The 17678-nt window shown below is 45.0% G+C and overlaps 1 protein-coding gene across 4 annotated transcripts in view; it reads left to right on the forward strand.

Moving 5' to 3' along the window:
* The window catches only part of INTS13 (integrator complex subunit 13), a 96965-nt gene that overhangs the window by 35498 nt on the left and 43789 nt on the right, over positions 1 to 17678 (forward strand). For all 4 annotated transcript variants that reach the window (XM_038741878.1, XM_038741873.1, XM_038741884.1 and 1 more), the window contains exons 7-8: positions 8939 to 9029; positions 14811 to 14939. In XM_038741878.1, coding sequence (XP_038597806.1) covers positions 8939 to 9029; positions 14811 to 14939 — 220 coding nt within the window. The remainder of the gene's footprint in view (positions 1 to 8938; positions 9030 to 14810; positions 14940 to 17678) is intronic.

A 17678-nucleotide genomic window follows, 5' to 3' on the forward strand; every position in this document is an offset into this window, starting at 1 on the left:
TGTCAGTGAGTAACAAATATCCGATGAATTGTACATACCACTGTAAAAAAACAAACAAGCAAACAAACACTCCAGGGCTTCTGCGTAACGCATTCGTTCTGCTTCCGGAGAAACTTTGTGGTGGACATTTGAGAAACGATCCTTCTCGGCCCGTTTCCCAGTTTCACCCGACACTAAAAATAAGTCCCAATTGTGTCTTCAACACGGTCTTATAGATGTCTCTTCAATATCTGATGCAGAAAGATATATTTGATACCACCAGCATCTGAATCTTCCTTGTCCCATAGCAGGGAATTGGAGAATTTCATTGTTTGGAGAAAGGGTTGTAGACAGATCACCTCTACCTAGTCAGTGAGTAACAAGTATCTTATGAATCGTACATACCAGTGTAAAAAAGCAAACAAGCAAACAAACACTCCAGGGCTTCTGCGTAACGCATTCGTTCTGCTTCCGGAGAAACTTTGCGGTGGACTTTTGAGAAACGATCCTTCTCGGTGTGTTTCCCATTTTCACCTGACACTAAAAAAAAGTCTCAATTGTGTCTTCAACACGATCTTATAGATGTCTCTTCAGTATCTGATGCAGAAAGAAATATTTGCTACCACCAGCATCTGAATCTTCCTTGTCCCATAGCAGGGAATTGGAGAATTTCATTGTTTGGAGAAAGTGTTGTAGACAGATCACCTCTACCTAGTCAGTGAGTAACAAGTATCTTATGAATCGTACATACCAGTGTAAAAAAGCAAACAAGCAAACAAACACTCCAGGGCTTCTGCGTAATGCATTCATTCTGCTTCCGGAGAAACTTTGCGGTGGACTTTTTAGAAACGATCCTTCTCGGCACATTTCCCATTTTCCCCCGACACTAAAAATAAGTCTCAGTTGCGTCTTCAACACGGTCTTATAGATGTCTCTTCAATAGCTGATGCAGAAAGAAAGATTTGATACCACCAGCATCTGAATTTTCCTTGCCCCATAGCAGGGCATTAGGAGAATTTAATTGTTTGGAGAAAGTCTTGCAGACATATAACCTCGACCTAGTCAGTGAGTAACAAATATCCTATGAATCGTACATACAGTGTAAAAACACAAACAAGCAAGCAAACACTCCAGGGCTTCTGCGTAACGCATTCGTTCTGCTTCCGGAGAAACTTTGCGGTGGACTTTTGAGAAACGATCCTTCTCGGCGCGTTTCCCATTTTCTCCCGACACTAAAAATAAGTCTCAGTTGTGTCTTCAACACGGTCGTATAGATGTCTCTTCAATAGATGTCTCTTCAATATCTGATGCAGAAAGATATATTTGATACCACCAGCATCTGAATCTTCCTTGCCCCATAGCAGGGCATTAGGAGAATTTCATTGTTTGGAGAAAGTCTTGTAGACAGATCAGCTCTACCTAGTCAGTGAGGAACAAATATCCTGTGAATCGTACATACCAGTGTAAAAAAACAAACAAGCAAACAAACACTCCAGGGCTTCTGCGTAACACATTCGTTCTGCTTCCGGAGAAACTTTGCGGTGGACATTTGAGAAACGATCCTTCTCGGCCCGTTTCCCATTTTCTCCCGACACTAAAAATAAGTCTCAGTTGTGTCTTCAACACGGTCGTATAGATGTCTCTTCAATATCTGATGCAGAAAGAAATATTTGATACCACCAGCATCTGAATCTTCCTTGTCCCATAGCAGGGCGTTAGGAGAATTTCATTGTTTGGAGAAAGGGTTGTAGACAGATCACCTCTACCTAGTCAGTGACTAACAAATATCCTATGAATCGTACATACCAGTGTAAAAAAACAAACAAGCAAACAAATACTCCAGGGCTTCTGCGTAATGCATTCGTTCTGCTTCCGGAGAAACTTTGCGGTGGACTTTTTAGAAACGATCCTTCTCGGCACATTTCCCATTTTCCCCCGACACTAAAAATAAGTCTCAGTTGCGTCTTCAACACGGTCTTATAGATGTCTCTTCAATAGCTGATGCAGAAAGAAATATTTGATACCACCAGCATCTGAATCTTCCTTGCCCCATAGCAGGGCGTTAGGAGAATTTCATTGTTTGGAGAAAGTGTTGTAGACAGATCACCTCTACCTAGTCAGTGACTAACAAATATCCTATGAATCGTACATACCAGTGTAAAAAAACAAACAAGCAAACAAATACTCCAGGGCTTCTGCGTAACGCATTCGTTCTGCTTCTGGAGAAACGTTGCGGTGGACTTTTTAGAAACGATCCTTCTCGGCGCGTTTCCCGTTTTCCCCCGACACTAAAAATAAGTCTGTTGTGTCTGCAACACGGTCGTATAGATGTCTCTTCAATAGCTGATGCAGAAAGAAATATTTGATACCACCAGCATCTGAATCTTCCTTGTCCCATAGCAGGGCATTAGGAGAATTTCATTGTTTGGAGAAAGTCTTGCAGACAGATAACCTCTACTTAGTCAGTGAGTAACAAATATCCAATGAATCGTACATACCTGTGTAAAAAAACAAACAAGCCAAGAAACACTCCAGGGCTTCTGCGTGATGCATTCGTTCTGCTTCCGGAGAAACTTTGCGGTGGATTTTTTAGAAACGATCCTTCTCAGCGCGTTTCCCATTTTCCCCCGACACTAAAAATAAGTCTCAGTTGTGTCTTCAACACGGTCTTATAGATGTCTCTTCAATAGCTGATGCAGAAAGAAATATTTGATACCACCAGCATCTGAATCTTCCTTGTCCCATAGCAGGGAATTGGAGAATTTCATTGTTTGGAGAAAGTGTTGTAGACAGATCACCTCTACCTAGTCAGTGAGTAACAAGTATCTTATGAATCGTACATACCAGTGTAAAAAAGCAAACAAGCAAACAAACACTCCAGGGCTTCTGCGTAACGCATTCGTTCTGCTTCCGGAGAAACTTTGCGGTGGACTTTTGAGAAATGATCCTTCTCGGTGTGTTTCCCATTTTCACCTGACACTAAAAAAAAGTCTCAATTGTGTCTTCAACACGATCTTATAGATGTCTCTTCAGTATCTGATGCAGAAAGAAATATTTGCTACCACCAGCATCTGAATCTTCCTTGTCCCATAGCAGGGAATTGGAGAATTTCATTGTTTGGAGAAAGTGTTGTAGACAGATCACCTCTACCTAGTCAGTGAGTAACAAGTATCTTATGAATCGTACATACCAGTGTAAAAAAGCAAACAAGCAAACAAACACTCCAGGGCTTCTGCGTAATGCATTCATTCTGCTTCCGGAGAAACTTTGCGGTGGACTTTTTAGAAACGATCCTTCTCGGCACATTTCCCATTTTCCCCCGACACTAAAAATAAGTCTCAGTTGCGTCTTCAACACGGTCTTATAGATGTCTCTTCAATAGCGGATGCAGAAAGAAAGATTTGATACCACCAGCATCTGAATTTTCCTTGCCCCATAGCAGGGCATTAGGAGAATTTAATTGTTTGGAGAAAGTCTTGCAGACATATAACCTCGACCTAGTCAGTGAGTAACAAATATCCTATGAATCGTACATACGGTGTAAAAACACAAACAAGCAAGCAAACACTCCAGGGCTTCTGCGTAACGCATTCGTTCTGCTTCCGGAGAAACTTTGCGGTGGACTTTTGAGAAACGATCCTTCTCGGCGTGTTTCCCATTTTCTCCCGACACTAAAAATAAGTCTCAGTTGTGTCTTCAACACGGTCGTATAGATGTCTCTTCAATAGATGTCTCTTCAATATCTGATGCAGAAAGATATATTTGATACCACCAGCATCTGAATCTTCCTTGCCCCATAGCAGGGCATTAGGAGAATTTCATTGTTTGGAGAAAGTCTTGTAGACAGATCAGCTCTACCTAGTCAGTGAGGAACAAATATCCTGTGAATCGTACATACCAGTGTAAAAAAACAAACAAGCAAACAAACACTCCAGGGCTTCTGCGTAACACATTCGTTCTGCTTCCGGAGAAACTTTGCGGTGGACTTTTGAGAAACGATCCTTCTCGGCGCGTTTCCCATTTTCTCCCGACACTAAAAATCAGTCTCAGTTGTGTCTTCAACACGGTCGTATAGATGTCTCTTCAATATCTGATGCAGAAAGATATATTTGATACCACCAGCATCTGAATCTTCCTTGCCCCATAGCAGGGCATTAGGAGAATTTCATTGTTTGGAGAAAGTCTTGTAGACAGATCAGCTCTACCTAGTCAGTGAGTAACAAATATCTGATGAATTGTACATACCACTGTAAAAAAACAAACAAGCAAAGAAACACTCCAGGGCTTCTGCGTAACGCATTCGTTCTGCTTCCGGAGAAACTTTGCGGTGGACTTTTGAGAAACGATCCTTCTCGGCGCGTTTCCCATTTTCCCCCGACACTAAAAATCAGTCTGCCGGGGAATTCATTCATTTCATTCATTCAATCGTATCTATTGAGCGCTTACCTGTACTGAGCGCCTGGGAAGTCCAAGTTGGCAACATATAGAGACGGTCCCTACCCAACAGCGGGCTCACAGTCTAGAATGCGCTTAGTACAGTGCTCTGCACACAGTAAGCGCTCAATAAGTACGATTGATTGATTAGTCACTTCTCTGTGCCTCAGTTACCTCATCTGTCACATGGGGATTAAGACTGTGAGCCCCATGTGGGACAACCTGATCACCTTGTATCCACCCCAGCGCTTAGAACAGTGCTTTGCACATAGTAAGCGCTTTATAAATGCCATTATTATTATTATTATTAGAATGACATTCTTCCTATTTATAGACAAGAGCCATGATTCTGTCAGTCAGTGGTATTTACTGAGGGCTTAACTATGCACAGAGTACTGTATCTGTCGCTCGGGAGAGTACAAAGAACAGAAATAGCAGACACGTTCCCTGCCCATTATTCATTCAATTGTATTTATTGAGCGCTTACTGTGTGCAGAGCACTGCACTAAGCGCTTGGGAAGTCCAAGTTGTTAACATATAGAGACGGTCCCCACCCAACGACGGGCTCACAGTCTAGAAGGGGGAGACGGATGACAAAACAAAACGTGTGGACAGGTGTCAAGTCGTCAGGACAAATTGAATTAAAGCTAGATATGTCAAGTCGTCAGAACAAATAGAATTAAAGCCAAATGTGTCAAGTCGTCAGGACAAATAGAATTAAAGCTAAATGTGTCAAGTCGTCAGAACAAATAGAATTAAAGCTAAATGCACGTCATTAACCAAACCTACTGCCTCCCTGTCTCTAACTAAGCCCCCCTTTTCTCTTCCCCCTCTCAGTCAATCAATCGTATTTATTGAGCGCTTACTGTGTGCAGAGCACTGTACTAAGCGCTTGGAAAGTCCAAGTTGGCAACATCTAGAGACAGTCCCTACCCAACAGTGGGCTCACAGTCTAAAAAGAAGCAGTGTGGCTCAGTGGAAAGAGCACGGGCTTTGGAGTCTGAGGTCATGGGTTCAAATCCCGGCTCCGCACTTGTCAGTTGTGTGACTTTGGGCGAGTCACTTAACTTCTCTGTGCCCCAGTTACCTCATCTGTAAAATGGGGATGAAGACTGAGCCCCCCCGTGGGACAACCTGATCACCTTGTAACTTCCCCAGCGCTTAGAACAGTGCTTTGCACATAGTAAGCGCTTAATAAATGCCATTATTATTATTATTATTATAAAAGACTCTCCCTTCTACGTCGCCCTGACTTGCTCCCTTTATTCATCCCCCGTCCCAGCCTCGCAGCCCTTCCGTCCGTATCTATCATTTATTAATTTCTATCAATGTCCATCTCCCCCTCAAGACTGTAAGTTCACTGTGGGCAGGGACTGTGTCTGTTTATTGTTATATCGGACTCTTCCAAGTGCTCTTAATCCAGTGCTCTGCATACAGTAAGCGCTCAGTAAATACGATTGAATGAATGAATGAATGATTCAGGTCGGCAAACCCTTAAACACTTAGAATTTGTAACTCACAAGGGACGACTTCGTTGTCGTCCCGAATCTCCGTAGAGGAATTCATCTTGTTTGCCCGAGGGGTGGTCAGGGAGTTTTGTGATGAAATTCTGACTGACTGACTGTCTAGAAACTTGATTCAGGTTGACAAACCCTTAAATACTTAGAATATGTAACTCACAAGGTGTGTTGTCGTCACGAATCTCCGTAGAGGAATTCATCCGGTTTGCCCGAGGGGTGGTCAGGGAGTTTTGTGATGAAATTCTGACTGACTGACTGTCTAGAAACTTGATTCAGGTCGGCAAACAGTTAAATATTTAGAATTTGTAACTCACAAGGTGCGTTGTCGTCACGAATCTCCGTAGAGGAATTCATCTCGTTTGCCCGAGGGGTGGTCAAGTGAGTTTTGTGCTGAAATTCTGACCGACTGTCTAGAAATTTGCTTCAGGTCGGCAAACCCTTAAATATTTAGAATTTGTAACTCACAAGGTGCGTTGTCGTCACGAATCTCCGTAGAGGAATTCATCTAGTTTGCCCAAGGGGTGGTCAGGGAGTTTTGTGATGAAATTCTGACTGACTGACTGACTAGAAACTTGATTCAGGTCGGCAAACCCTTAAATATTTAAAATTTGTAACCCACAAGGGATGTCTGCGTTGTCGTCACGAATCTCCGTAGAGGAATTCATCCAGTTTGCCCAAGGGGTGGTCAAGTGAGTTTTCTGATGAAATTCTGACTGACTGTCTAGAAATTTGATTCAGGCCGTAAAACCCTTAAATATTTAGAATTTGTAACTCACAAGGTGCGTTGTCGTCACAAATCTCCGTAGAGGAATTCATCTAGTTTGCCCGAGGGGTGGTCAAGTGAGTTTTGTGATGAAATTCTGACTGACTGACTGTCTAGAAACTTGATTCAGGTCGGCAAACCCTTAAATATTTAGAATTTGTAACTCACAAGGTGCGTTGTCGTCACGAATCTCCGTAGAGGAATTCATCTCGTTTGCTCGAGGGGTGGTCAGTGAGTTTTGTGATGAAATACTGACTGACTGACTAGAAACTTGATTCAGGTTGGCAAACCCTTCAATATTTAGAATTTGTAACTCACAAGGGATGACTTCGTTGTCATCACGAATCTCCGTAGAGGAATTCATCCAGTTTGCCTGAGGGGTGGTCAAGTGAGGTTTGTGATGAAATTCTGACTGACTGACTGACTAGAAACTTGATTCAGGTCGGCAAACTCTTAAATATTTAGAATTTGTAACTCACAAGGTGCGTTGTCATCACGAATCTCCGTAGAGGAATTCATCTCGTTTGCCCGAGGAGTGGTTAGTTATTTTTTGTGATGAAATTCTGACTGACTAGAAACTTGATTCAGGTCGGCAAACCCTTAAACATTTAAAATTTGTAACTCACAAGGGATGACCACGTTGTCGTCACGAATCTCTGCAGAGGAATTCATCTGGTTTGCCCGAGGGGTGGTCAGGGAGTTTTGTGATGAAATTCTGACTGACTGACTGTCTAGAAACTTGATTCAGGTCGGCAAACCCGTAAACATTTAGAATTTGTAACTCACAAGGCACGACTTCGTTGTCGTCACGAATCTCCGTAGGGGAATTCATCTCGTTTGCCCGAGGGGTGGTCAGTGAGTTTTTTGATGAAATTCTGACTGGCTGACTGTCTAGAAATTTGATTCAGGTTGGAAAACCCTTAAATATTTAGAATTTGTAACTCACGAGATGCGTTGTCTTCATGAATCTCTGTAGAGGAATTCATCTCGTTTGCCCGAGGGGTGGTCAAGTGAGTTTTGTGATGAAATTCTGACTGACTGAATAGAAACTTGATTCAGGTGGGCAAACCCTTAAACATTTAGAATTTGTAACTCACAAGGGATGACTTCGTTGTCGTCGCGAATCTCCATAGAGGAATTCATCTAGTTTGCCCGAGGGGTGGTCAGTGAGTTTTGTGATGAAATACTGACTGACTGACTAGAAATTTGATTCAGGTCGGCAAACCCTTAAATATTTAGAATTTGTAACTCACAAGGGGTGACTTCATTTTCGTCATGAATCTCCGTAGAGGAATTCATCCAGTTTGCCCGAGGGGTGGTCAGTGAGTTTTGTGATGAAATACTGACTGACTGTCTAGAAACTTGATTCAGGTCGGCAAACCCTTAAACATTTAGAATTTGTAACTCACAAGGGGTGACTGCATTGTCGTCACGAATCTCCGTAGAGGAATTCATCTAGTTTTCCCAAGGGGTGGTCATTGAGTTTTGTGATGAAATTCTGAGTGACTGACTGTCTAGAAACTTGATTCAGGTCGGCAAACCCTTAAACATTTAAAATTTGTAACCCACAAGGGGTGTCTTCGTTGTCGTCACGAATCTCCATAGAGGAATTCATCTAGTTTGCCCGAGGGGTGGTCAGTGAGTTTTGAGGTGAAATTCTGACTGACTGACTTTCTAGAAACTTGATTCAGGTCGGCAAACCCTTAAATATTTAGAATTTGTAACTCACAAGGTGCATTGTCGTAACGAATCTCCGTAGAGGAATTCATCTAGTTTGCCCGAGGGGTGGTCAGGGAGTTTTGTTATGAAATTCTGACTGTCTAGAAACTTGATTCAGGTCGGCAAACCCTTAAATATTTAGAATTTGTAACTCACAAGGTGCGTTGTCGTCACGAATCTCCGTAGAGGAATTCATCTCGTTTGCCCGAGGGGTGGTCAGTGAGTTTTGTGATGAAATTCTGACTGTCTAGAAACTTGATTCAGGTCGGCAAACCCTTAAATATTTAGAATTTGTAACTCACAAGGGGTGACTTCATTGTCGTCATGAATCTCCGTAGAGGAATTCATCCAGTTTGCCCGAGGGGTGGTCAGGGAGTTTTGTGATGAAATTCAAAATAATAATAATAATAATGATGGCATTTATTAAGCGCTTACTATGTGCAAAGCACCGTTCTAAGCACTGGGGAATTTACAAGGTGATCAGGTTGTCCCACTAAATGAAGTTTGTTTTCTTTTTTAAAAGTCTCATGCAGATCCAGAGGTGTGAATTGGTCCTGATCCACACCTACCCAGTGGGCGAAGATAGCTTAGTGTCTGACCGGCCAAAGAAGGAGGTAAGTTAAGTTTCTCTCCGAATCGGGCGACTAGGATTGTTCTGAGTCTGCTTTTACGGTATCTGTCGAGCGCCCGCCATGAGTTGAGCGCCGTTCTAAGCCCGGGGTAGATCCAAGCTAATCAGGTTGGACACAGTCCCTATCAATCATTATTAACAAAACATATTAATAAAATAAATAGAATAAATGTGTACAAGTAAAATGAATAAATTCATTCATTCAATCCTATTTATACTCAATCATACTCAATCGTATTTATTGAGCGCTTACTGTGTGCAGAGCACTGGACTAAGTGCTTGGGAAGTCCAAGTTGGCAACGTATAGAGACGGTCCCTACCCAACAGCGGGCTCACAGTCTAGAAGCGGGAGACAGACAACAAAACCAAGCATATTAACAAAATAAATAGAATAGTAAATATGTACAAGTCAAATAAATAGAGTAATAAATCTGTGCATTCATTCAGTCGTATTTGTTGAGCGCTTACTGTGTGCAGAGCACTGGACTAAGCGCTTGGGAAGTCCAAGTTGGCAACATCTAGAGACAGTCCCTACCCAACAGCGGGCTCACAGTCTAGAAGGGGGAGACCGACAACAAAATAAAACATATTAACAAAATAAAATAAATAGAACAGTTAATATGTACAATTAAAATAAATAGAGTAATAAATCTGTACATTCATTCATTCATTCAATCATATTTATTGAGCACTTACTGTATGCAGAGCACTGGACTAAGCTTGTGGGAAATACAAGTTGGCAACATCTAGAGACGGTCCCTACCCAACAGTGGGCTCACAGTCTAGAAGCGGGAGACAGAGAACAAAACAAAACATATTAATAAAATAAATAGAATAAATATGTACAAGTAAAATGAATAAATTCATTCATTCAGTCATATTTATTGAGCACTTACTGTGTGCAGAGCACTGTACTAAGCGCTTAGGAAGTCCAAGTTGGCAACATATAGAGACGGTCCCTACCCAACAGTGGGCTCACAGTCTAGAAGGGGGAGACAGACAACGAAACAGAACATATTAACAAAGTAAAATAAATAGAAGGAATATGTACAAGTAAATCAATCAATCAATCAATCAATCGTATTTATTGAGCGCTTACTATGTGCAGAGCACTGTACTAAGCGCTTGGGAAGTACAAATTGGCATCACATAGAGACAGTCCCTACCCGATAGTGGGCTCACAGTCTAGAAGACTGGCATATAGGACTAGGAATAGGCATACACAACTAGGAGCCAGGCCATGGCCGTGCGGCAGGTGGTCATAGCCTGAAGGAGGTGGGCACCGTCAGGCCAGGGAGAATAATAATAATAATAATGATAATAATAATAATAATAATTCATTCATTCATTCAATCGTATTTATTGAGCGCTTACTGTGCAGAGCACTGGACTAAGCCCTTGGGAAGTACAAGTTATAATAATAATGATATAATAATGATAAGGATGGCATTTATTAAGCGCTTACTATGTGCCAAGCACTGTTCTAAGCACCGGGGAGGTTCCAAGGTGATCAGGTTGTCCCACGGAGGGCTCCCAGTCTTCATCCCCATTTTCCAGATGAGGGAACTGAGGCCCAGAGAAGTGAAGTGACTTGCCCAGAGTCGCACAGCTGACAATCACCTGCCCGTCAGTGCCTCTGCCAAGTCTCTTCTTCATTGTTGTTGGCGGCATCGCAGACGGACAATCGTTAATAAGGCAGCTCGCCGTGGGCTCACCACGACTAGGAGCCAGGCCACGGCCCCCACGGGGCAGGGGGTCAGAGTCTGGAGGAGGTGGGCACCGCCAGGCCAGGGAGAATGGTAATAATAATAATAATAATAATAATAATAATAATAATAATAATTCATTCATTCAATCGTATTTATTGAGTGCTTACTGTGTGCAGAGCACTGTATTAAGCCCTTGGGAAGTACAAGTTATAATAATAATGATATAATAAAGATAATGATGGCATTTATTAAGCGCTTACTATGTGCCAAGCACTGTTCTAAGCGCCGGGGAGGTTCCAAGGTGATCAGGCTGTCCCACGGGGGGCTCCCAGTCTTCATCCCCATTTTCCAGATGAGGTCACTGAGGCCCAGAGAAGTGAAGTGACTTGCCCAGAGTCGCACAGCTGACAATCACCTGCCCGTCAGTGCCTCTGCCAAGTCTCTTCCCGGTTGTTGTTGGCGGCATCGCAGACGGACAGTCGTTAATAAGGCAGCTCGCCGCGGGCTCACCACGACTAGGAGCCAGGCCGCGGTCCCTCACGGGGCAGGGGGTCACAGTCTGGAGGAGGTGGGCACCGCCAGGCCAGGGAGAATAATAATAATAATAATAATAATAATAATAATAATAATAATAACGAATTCATTCAGTTGTATTTATTGAGCACTTACTGTGTGCAGAGCACTGGACTAAGCCCTTGGGAAGTACACGTTATAATAATAATGATATAATAATGGTAATGATGGCATTTATTAAGCGCTTACTATCATCATCAATCATCAATCGTATTTATTGAGCGCTTACTGTGTGCAGAGCACTGTGCCAAGCACTGTTCTAAGCGCCGGGGAGGTTCCAGGGTGATCAGGCTGTCCCACGGGGGGCTCCCAGTCTTCACCCCCGTTTTCCAGATGAGGTCAGTGAGGCCCGGAGAAGTGAAGCGGCTTGCCCAAAGTCACCCAGCGGACAGTTGGCGGAGCCGGGATTCGAACCCATGACTCCTGACTCCAAAGCCCGGGCTCTTTCCACTGAGCCAGGCTGCCTCTCCGCAGCCCCGGGAAGTGCAAGTTGGCAAGATAAAAAATAACATCATTTTAAAGCCTATTTTCCACTTGCTCGGGATTTTATTTCGTAGAACTAAAGCTTTCTGTTACTCTCGTTCAAAACTGATTTGTTGCTCGGTGAAGGGTGGAAAGAAAATAATCTCTGCCCTATTAATACAGTTCTATTGTCAGTCAATAATTTTTTGTAAAAATCATTTAACTTCATCTACAAACCACATGGTACTAACTCCTGGAGTATCATCTGCATTGAGCTTCTTCAATCAATTGTATTTATTGAGCGCTTACTGTGTGCAGAGCACTGTACTAAGCGCTTGGGAAGTACAAGTTGGCAACATATAGAGACGGTCCCTACCCAACAGTGGGCTCACGAAACAGTACTTTTAAAAATCTCACTCATGAGAAGCAGCGTGGCTCAGTGGAAAAGAGCCCGGGCTTTGGAGTCAGAGGTCATGGGTTCAAATCCCGGCTCCGCCAATTGCCAGCTGTGTGACTTCGGGAAAGTCGCTTCACTTCTCTGGGCCTCAGTTACCTCGTCTGGAAAAGGGGGGTGAAGACTGCGAGCCCACCATGGGACAACCTGATCACCTTGTAACCTCCCCAGTGCTTAGAACAGTGTAAGCACATAGTAAGCGCTTAATAAATGCCATCGTTATTATTATTTTTATTAATACCTTGCCTGAGGAGATTGCAAACTAGCTTTCGGCCATTCCTTCTGTCCTCCTCTTTGTGATACTAATACTATCAATCAGTCAGTGGTCTCTATTGAGCGCCTTGTGGAGAGCACTGTACTAAGTGCCTGGGAGAGTACCATATTACAGAATTAACAGGCACGGTCCTGGCCTGTAACGAGCTTACGGCCTAGAGCTAATAGCAATTACGTTTTTTCAGCGCATAGTATGGGTTAAGCAGTCAATCAGTCAATAATCGTATTTATTGAGCGATTACTGTGTTTGGAGCGTAGTACTAAGCGCCCGGGAGAGTACTACACTGTCTTAAATACTAGGGTAGAGACAGAAAGATCAGATCAGACACAGTCTCTCTGCCAGGTGAGCTTTCGGGTCTCGGAGGGAGACCTGATATTCATTCATTCATTCATCCATTCATTCGATTGTATTTATTGAGCGCTTACTGTGTGCAGAGCACTGGACTAAGCGCTTGGGAAGTACAAGTTGGCAGCATATAGAGACGGTCCCTATCCATTCATTCATTCATTCATTAGAGAAGCAGTGTGGTTCAGTGGAAAGAGCGTGGGCTTTGGAGTCAGAGGTCATGGGTTCAAATCCCAGCTCTGCCAATTGTCAGCTGGGTGACTTTGGGCAAGTCACTTCACTTCTCTGCGCCTCAGTTCCCTCATTTGTAAAATGGGGATTAAGACTGTGAGCCCTCCGTGGGACAACCTGATCGCCTTGTAACCTCCCCAGCGCTTAGAACAGTGCTTTGCACATAGTAAGCGCTTAATAAATGCTATCATTATTATTATTATTATTCATTCAATCGTATTGAGCGCTTACTGTGTGCAGAGCACTATACTAAGCGCTTGGGAAGTACAAGTCGGCAACATATAGAGACGGTCCCTACCTAGCAACGGGCTCACAGTCTAGAAGGGGGAGACAGACAACAAAACAAAACATGTGGCAAGTGTCAAGTCATCAGAGTAAATAGAAGTAGAGCTAGAAGTACATCATTGACAAAAGAAATAGTAAATATGGACAGGTAAAATAGAGTAATAAATCTGTACAAACATATATACAGATGCTGCGGGGAGGGGAAGGTGGTAGGGTGGGGGGGGATGGGGAAGGGGAGAGGAAAAAGGGGGCTTAGTGTGGGAAGCCCTCCTGGAGGAGGTGAGCTCTCAGTAAGGCCTTGAAAGGAGGAAGAGAGCGAGCTTGGTGGATTGGTAGAGGGAGGGCATTCCGGGCCCGGGGGAGGATGTGGGACGGGGGTCGACGGCGGGACAGGCGAGAGCAAGGTACGGTGAGGAGATTAGCGGCGGAGGAGCGGAGGGTGCGGGCTGGGCCGGAGAAGGAGAGAAGGGAGGGGAGGTAGGAGGGGGCCAGGGGATGGACAGCTTGGAAGCCCAGGGTGAGGAGTTTCTGCCTGATGCACCGATTGATTGGTAGCCACTGGAGATTTTTGAGGAGGGGAGTGACATGCCCAGAGCGTTTCTGCACAGAGATGATCCGGGCAGCGGCGTGAAGTATGGATTGAAGTGGGGAGAGACAGGAGGATGGGAGATCGGAGAGGATATGTCATCCCCATTGTGCAGATGAGGAAACCGAGGCCCGGGGATGTCAAGTGACTTGCCCTCGGTCCCACAGCCGGTCAGCGGTTGAGGCGGGGCCTAAAACCCAGGTGTCCTGCCTCCCCCTAGCTCTCTCCAGATAGAAAGCTCTTTCTTCCTAACGATCCTCTGAAGGGTGCGATCTCCTTTCATTCATTCATTCATTCATCCATCCATCCATCCATCAATTCAATCGTATTTATTGAGCACTTACTATGTGCAGAGCACTGGACTAAGTGCTTGGGAAGGACAAGTTGGCAACATCTAGAGACGGTCCCTACCCAACAGCGGGCTCACAGTCTAGAAGGGGCAGACAGAGAACAAAACCAAACATATTAACAGAATAAAATAAATAGAATAAATGCGTACAAGTAAAATAAATAGAGTAATAAATCCGTACAAACATATATACAGGTGCTGTGGGGAAGGGAAGGAGGCAAGGCAGGGGGGATGGAGAGGGGGAGCGTTCAGCATTCTTCCATGGCGGACTCCCAGGGCGCCCGCCGGAAGGCAGTCGATCAATCTGTCGTATTTATTGAGCGCTCCCCGTGTGCAGAGCACTGTGCTAAGCGCTTCAACTAAGGCAGAAGCGGTGCTTGGGTTTTTATTTCTTTTCAGCAGCCTAGAGCGTTTCCTTGAGAATAGCAAGGGCCCGCCTCCTGTCCCGCGGTGGCAGCGGAGGCCCTAACGCTCCCTCGCTTCCCGTTGTCCGTAGCTCTCTCCGGTGCTGAGCAGCGAAGTGCACAGCGTCCGGGCCGGAAGACACCTCGCCTCCAAGCTGAACGTCTTAGTTCAGCAGCACTTCGACCTGGCTTCCACCACCATCACCAATATCCCCATGAAGGTCAGTCATCCCATCCGATTTTCATCTCGGCCCCCCAAAACCACTCGCCCAGAGTCCGCCGCCTATTTGGAGGGGATTTTGACGCCGTTTCCCTCTCCGCATCCCGTTTCCCGTTTCCCTAGCCCACCCTCAGTGCCCGGGACCGGGTCAGTAAATAGCGGGGAGGATCATTCATTCAATCAATCATTCATTCATTCGATCGTATTTACGATCGATGATGATGATGATTGAGCGCTTACTGTGTGCAGAACACTGTACTAAGCGCTTGGGAAGTACAAGTTGGCAACATATAGAGGCGGTCCCTACCCAACAGCGGGCTCACGGTCTAGAAGGGTATCATTGGCTCTAAAAACTAGTAGTGTCTCCAAAGGGGTTTATTCGTTCACACAACCCCGTTTTGAAGCAAATTCGCCCTTTCGCTCCACAGTCCATTCATTCATTCATTCAGTCGTATTTAGTGAGCGCTTACTGCGTGCACAGTACTGTACTGAGCGCTTGGGAAGTACAAGTTGGCAACATATAGAGGCGGTCCCTACCCAACAGCGGGCTCACGGTCTAGAGGGGTATCATTGGCTCTAAAAACTAGTAGTGTCTCCAAAGGGGTTTATTCGTTCACACAACCCCGTTTTGAAGCAAATTCGCCCTTTCGCTCCACAGTCCATTCATTCATTCATTCAGTCATATTTATTGAGCGCTTACTGCGTGCACAGTACTGTACTGAGCGCTTGGGAAGTACAAGTTGGCAACATATAGAGGCGGTCCCTACCCAACAGCGGGCTCACGGTCTAGAAGGGTATCATTGGCTCTAAAAACTAGTAGTGTCTCCAAAGGGGTTTATTCGTTCACACAACCCCGTTTTGAAGCAAATTCGCCCTTTCGCTCCACAGTCCATTCATTCATTCATTGTCGTATTTATTGAGCGCTTACTGCGTGCACAGTACTGTACTGAGCGCTTGGGAAGTACAAGTTGGCAACATATAGAAACAGTCCCTCCATCTCTGAGGTTCAAAAAACAGCGAATTTTGCCCCGGCGTATCCCATCGTGTCTTAAGCTAACGTTTTGCGTTAGCGGGAGTCAGCGGTAATAGAGACGGTCCCTACCGAACAGCGGTCTCACGGTCTAGAAGGCTATAATGAAGGCATTTATTAAGCGCTTACTATGTGCAAAGCACCGTTCTAAGCGCTGGGGAGGTTACAAGGTGATCAGGTTGTCCCACGGGGGGTTCACAGTTTTTATCCCCATTTTCCAGATGAGGGTGCTGAGGCCCAGAGAAGTGAAGTGACTTGCCCCAAGTCACACAGCTGACAGTTGGCGGAGCCGGGATTTGAACCCATGACCTCTGACTCCAAAGCCCCGGCTCTTTCCACTGAGCCACGCTGCTTCTCGTCATTTGCTCTAAAAACTAGTAGTGTCTCAAAAGGGATTTATTCGTTCACACAACCCTATTTTTAAGCAAATTTGCCCTTTCGCTCCACAGTCCATCTCTGAGGTTCAAAAAACGGCGAATTTTCCCCGGCGTATCCCAACGCGTCTGCTCTTAAGCTAACGTTTTCCGTTAACGGGAGTCGGCGGTCATAACGAGTGAGTTTCACTCGCGTGAAAATTAATTGACAGAACAAAAAGCTCTGCCGTTCAGATCCGATCTCTCGGGAACTTTCTGTCTGTCATTCTTCTCCGGAGGGCTGTGTCGTCGGATAGTCCCGACTGTGTGTCCTGTAGTGGCCGTGTCCATTTTTCCTTCCCGTCTAACGGGAATTCCGAGAGAGCCCGAGACGAATAGGACTCCGTTTTGCGTGTTCAGCTCGGCAGGTCTGGAGGACAAGACGCGAAGACTTCCTCGTTTAACGATGGGGTGAATTAAAACCGTTTTTTTCTCTGGGAGGTTTCACGGCGTTCGTAACTTCCCCCTGCCCTGCCCTTTTTGTCAGCTGACTGTTTTTCCGCCTCTGTTTCCGACTGGCTTTCAGCGTCACCCGCCCCGGCTTTGCAAACTGGCCGGGGTGGGAAGCCCAGAAGGCGGGGAAGGAAAAACGGCTGGATTTTCAAAAATCGCTAGCTAGTGCCCCTTGATAGACGCCGTACGGGCCTCCTTGTCGTCTTTTGGACGGTGAACCGTCCGTAGCGGAGGTCATTCGCCGGTGGACCGTGAATCCCGATCCCAGCAGAAAAAAAAAGCGATTGAATTCTAAGAGCTTAGTACAGTGCCCTGCGCATAGTAAGCGCTCAATAAATACGATTGATGATGATATGTATTTGTGATTCACGGAGCAGATCTGCTGTGGCTTTTCCTCCCACCTTTTGTCCTTTTAATGAGAAAGAACGTCTGGTTCCCTCCGAACCCCCGATGAGCATCCCGTGTCGGGTCAATCAATCAATCGTATTTATTGAGCGCTTACTATGTGCAGAGCACTGTACTAAGCGCTTGGGAAGTACAAATTGGCATCACATAGAGACAGTCCCTACCCAACAGTGGGCTCACAGTCTAAAGGGGGGGAGACAGAGAACAGAACCAAACATACCAACAAAATAAAATAAGTAGGATAGAAATGTACAGGTAAAATAAATAAATAAATAAATAAATAGAATAATAAATATGTACAACCATATATACATACATACAGGTGCTGTGGGGAAGGGAAGGAGGTAAGACGGGGGGATGGAGAGGGGGACGAGGGGGAGAGGAAAGAAGGGGCTCAGTCTGGGAAGGCCTCCCTGGAGGAGGGTCGGCGTTGTACAGG

The sequence above is a fragment of the Tachyglossus aculeatus genome, chromosome 2, assembly GCF_015852505.1.
Source record: "Tachyglossus aculeatus isolate mTacAcu1 chromosome 2, mTacAcu1.pri, whole genome shotgun sequence".
Lineage (NCBI taxonomy): Eukaryota > Metazoa > Chordata > Mammalia > Monotremata > Tachyglossidae > Tachyglossus > Tachyglossus aculeatus.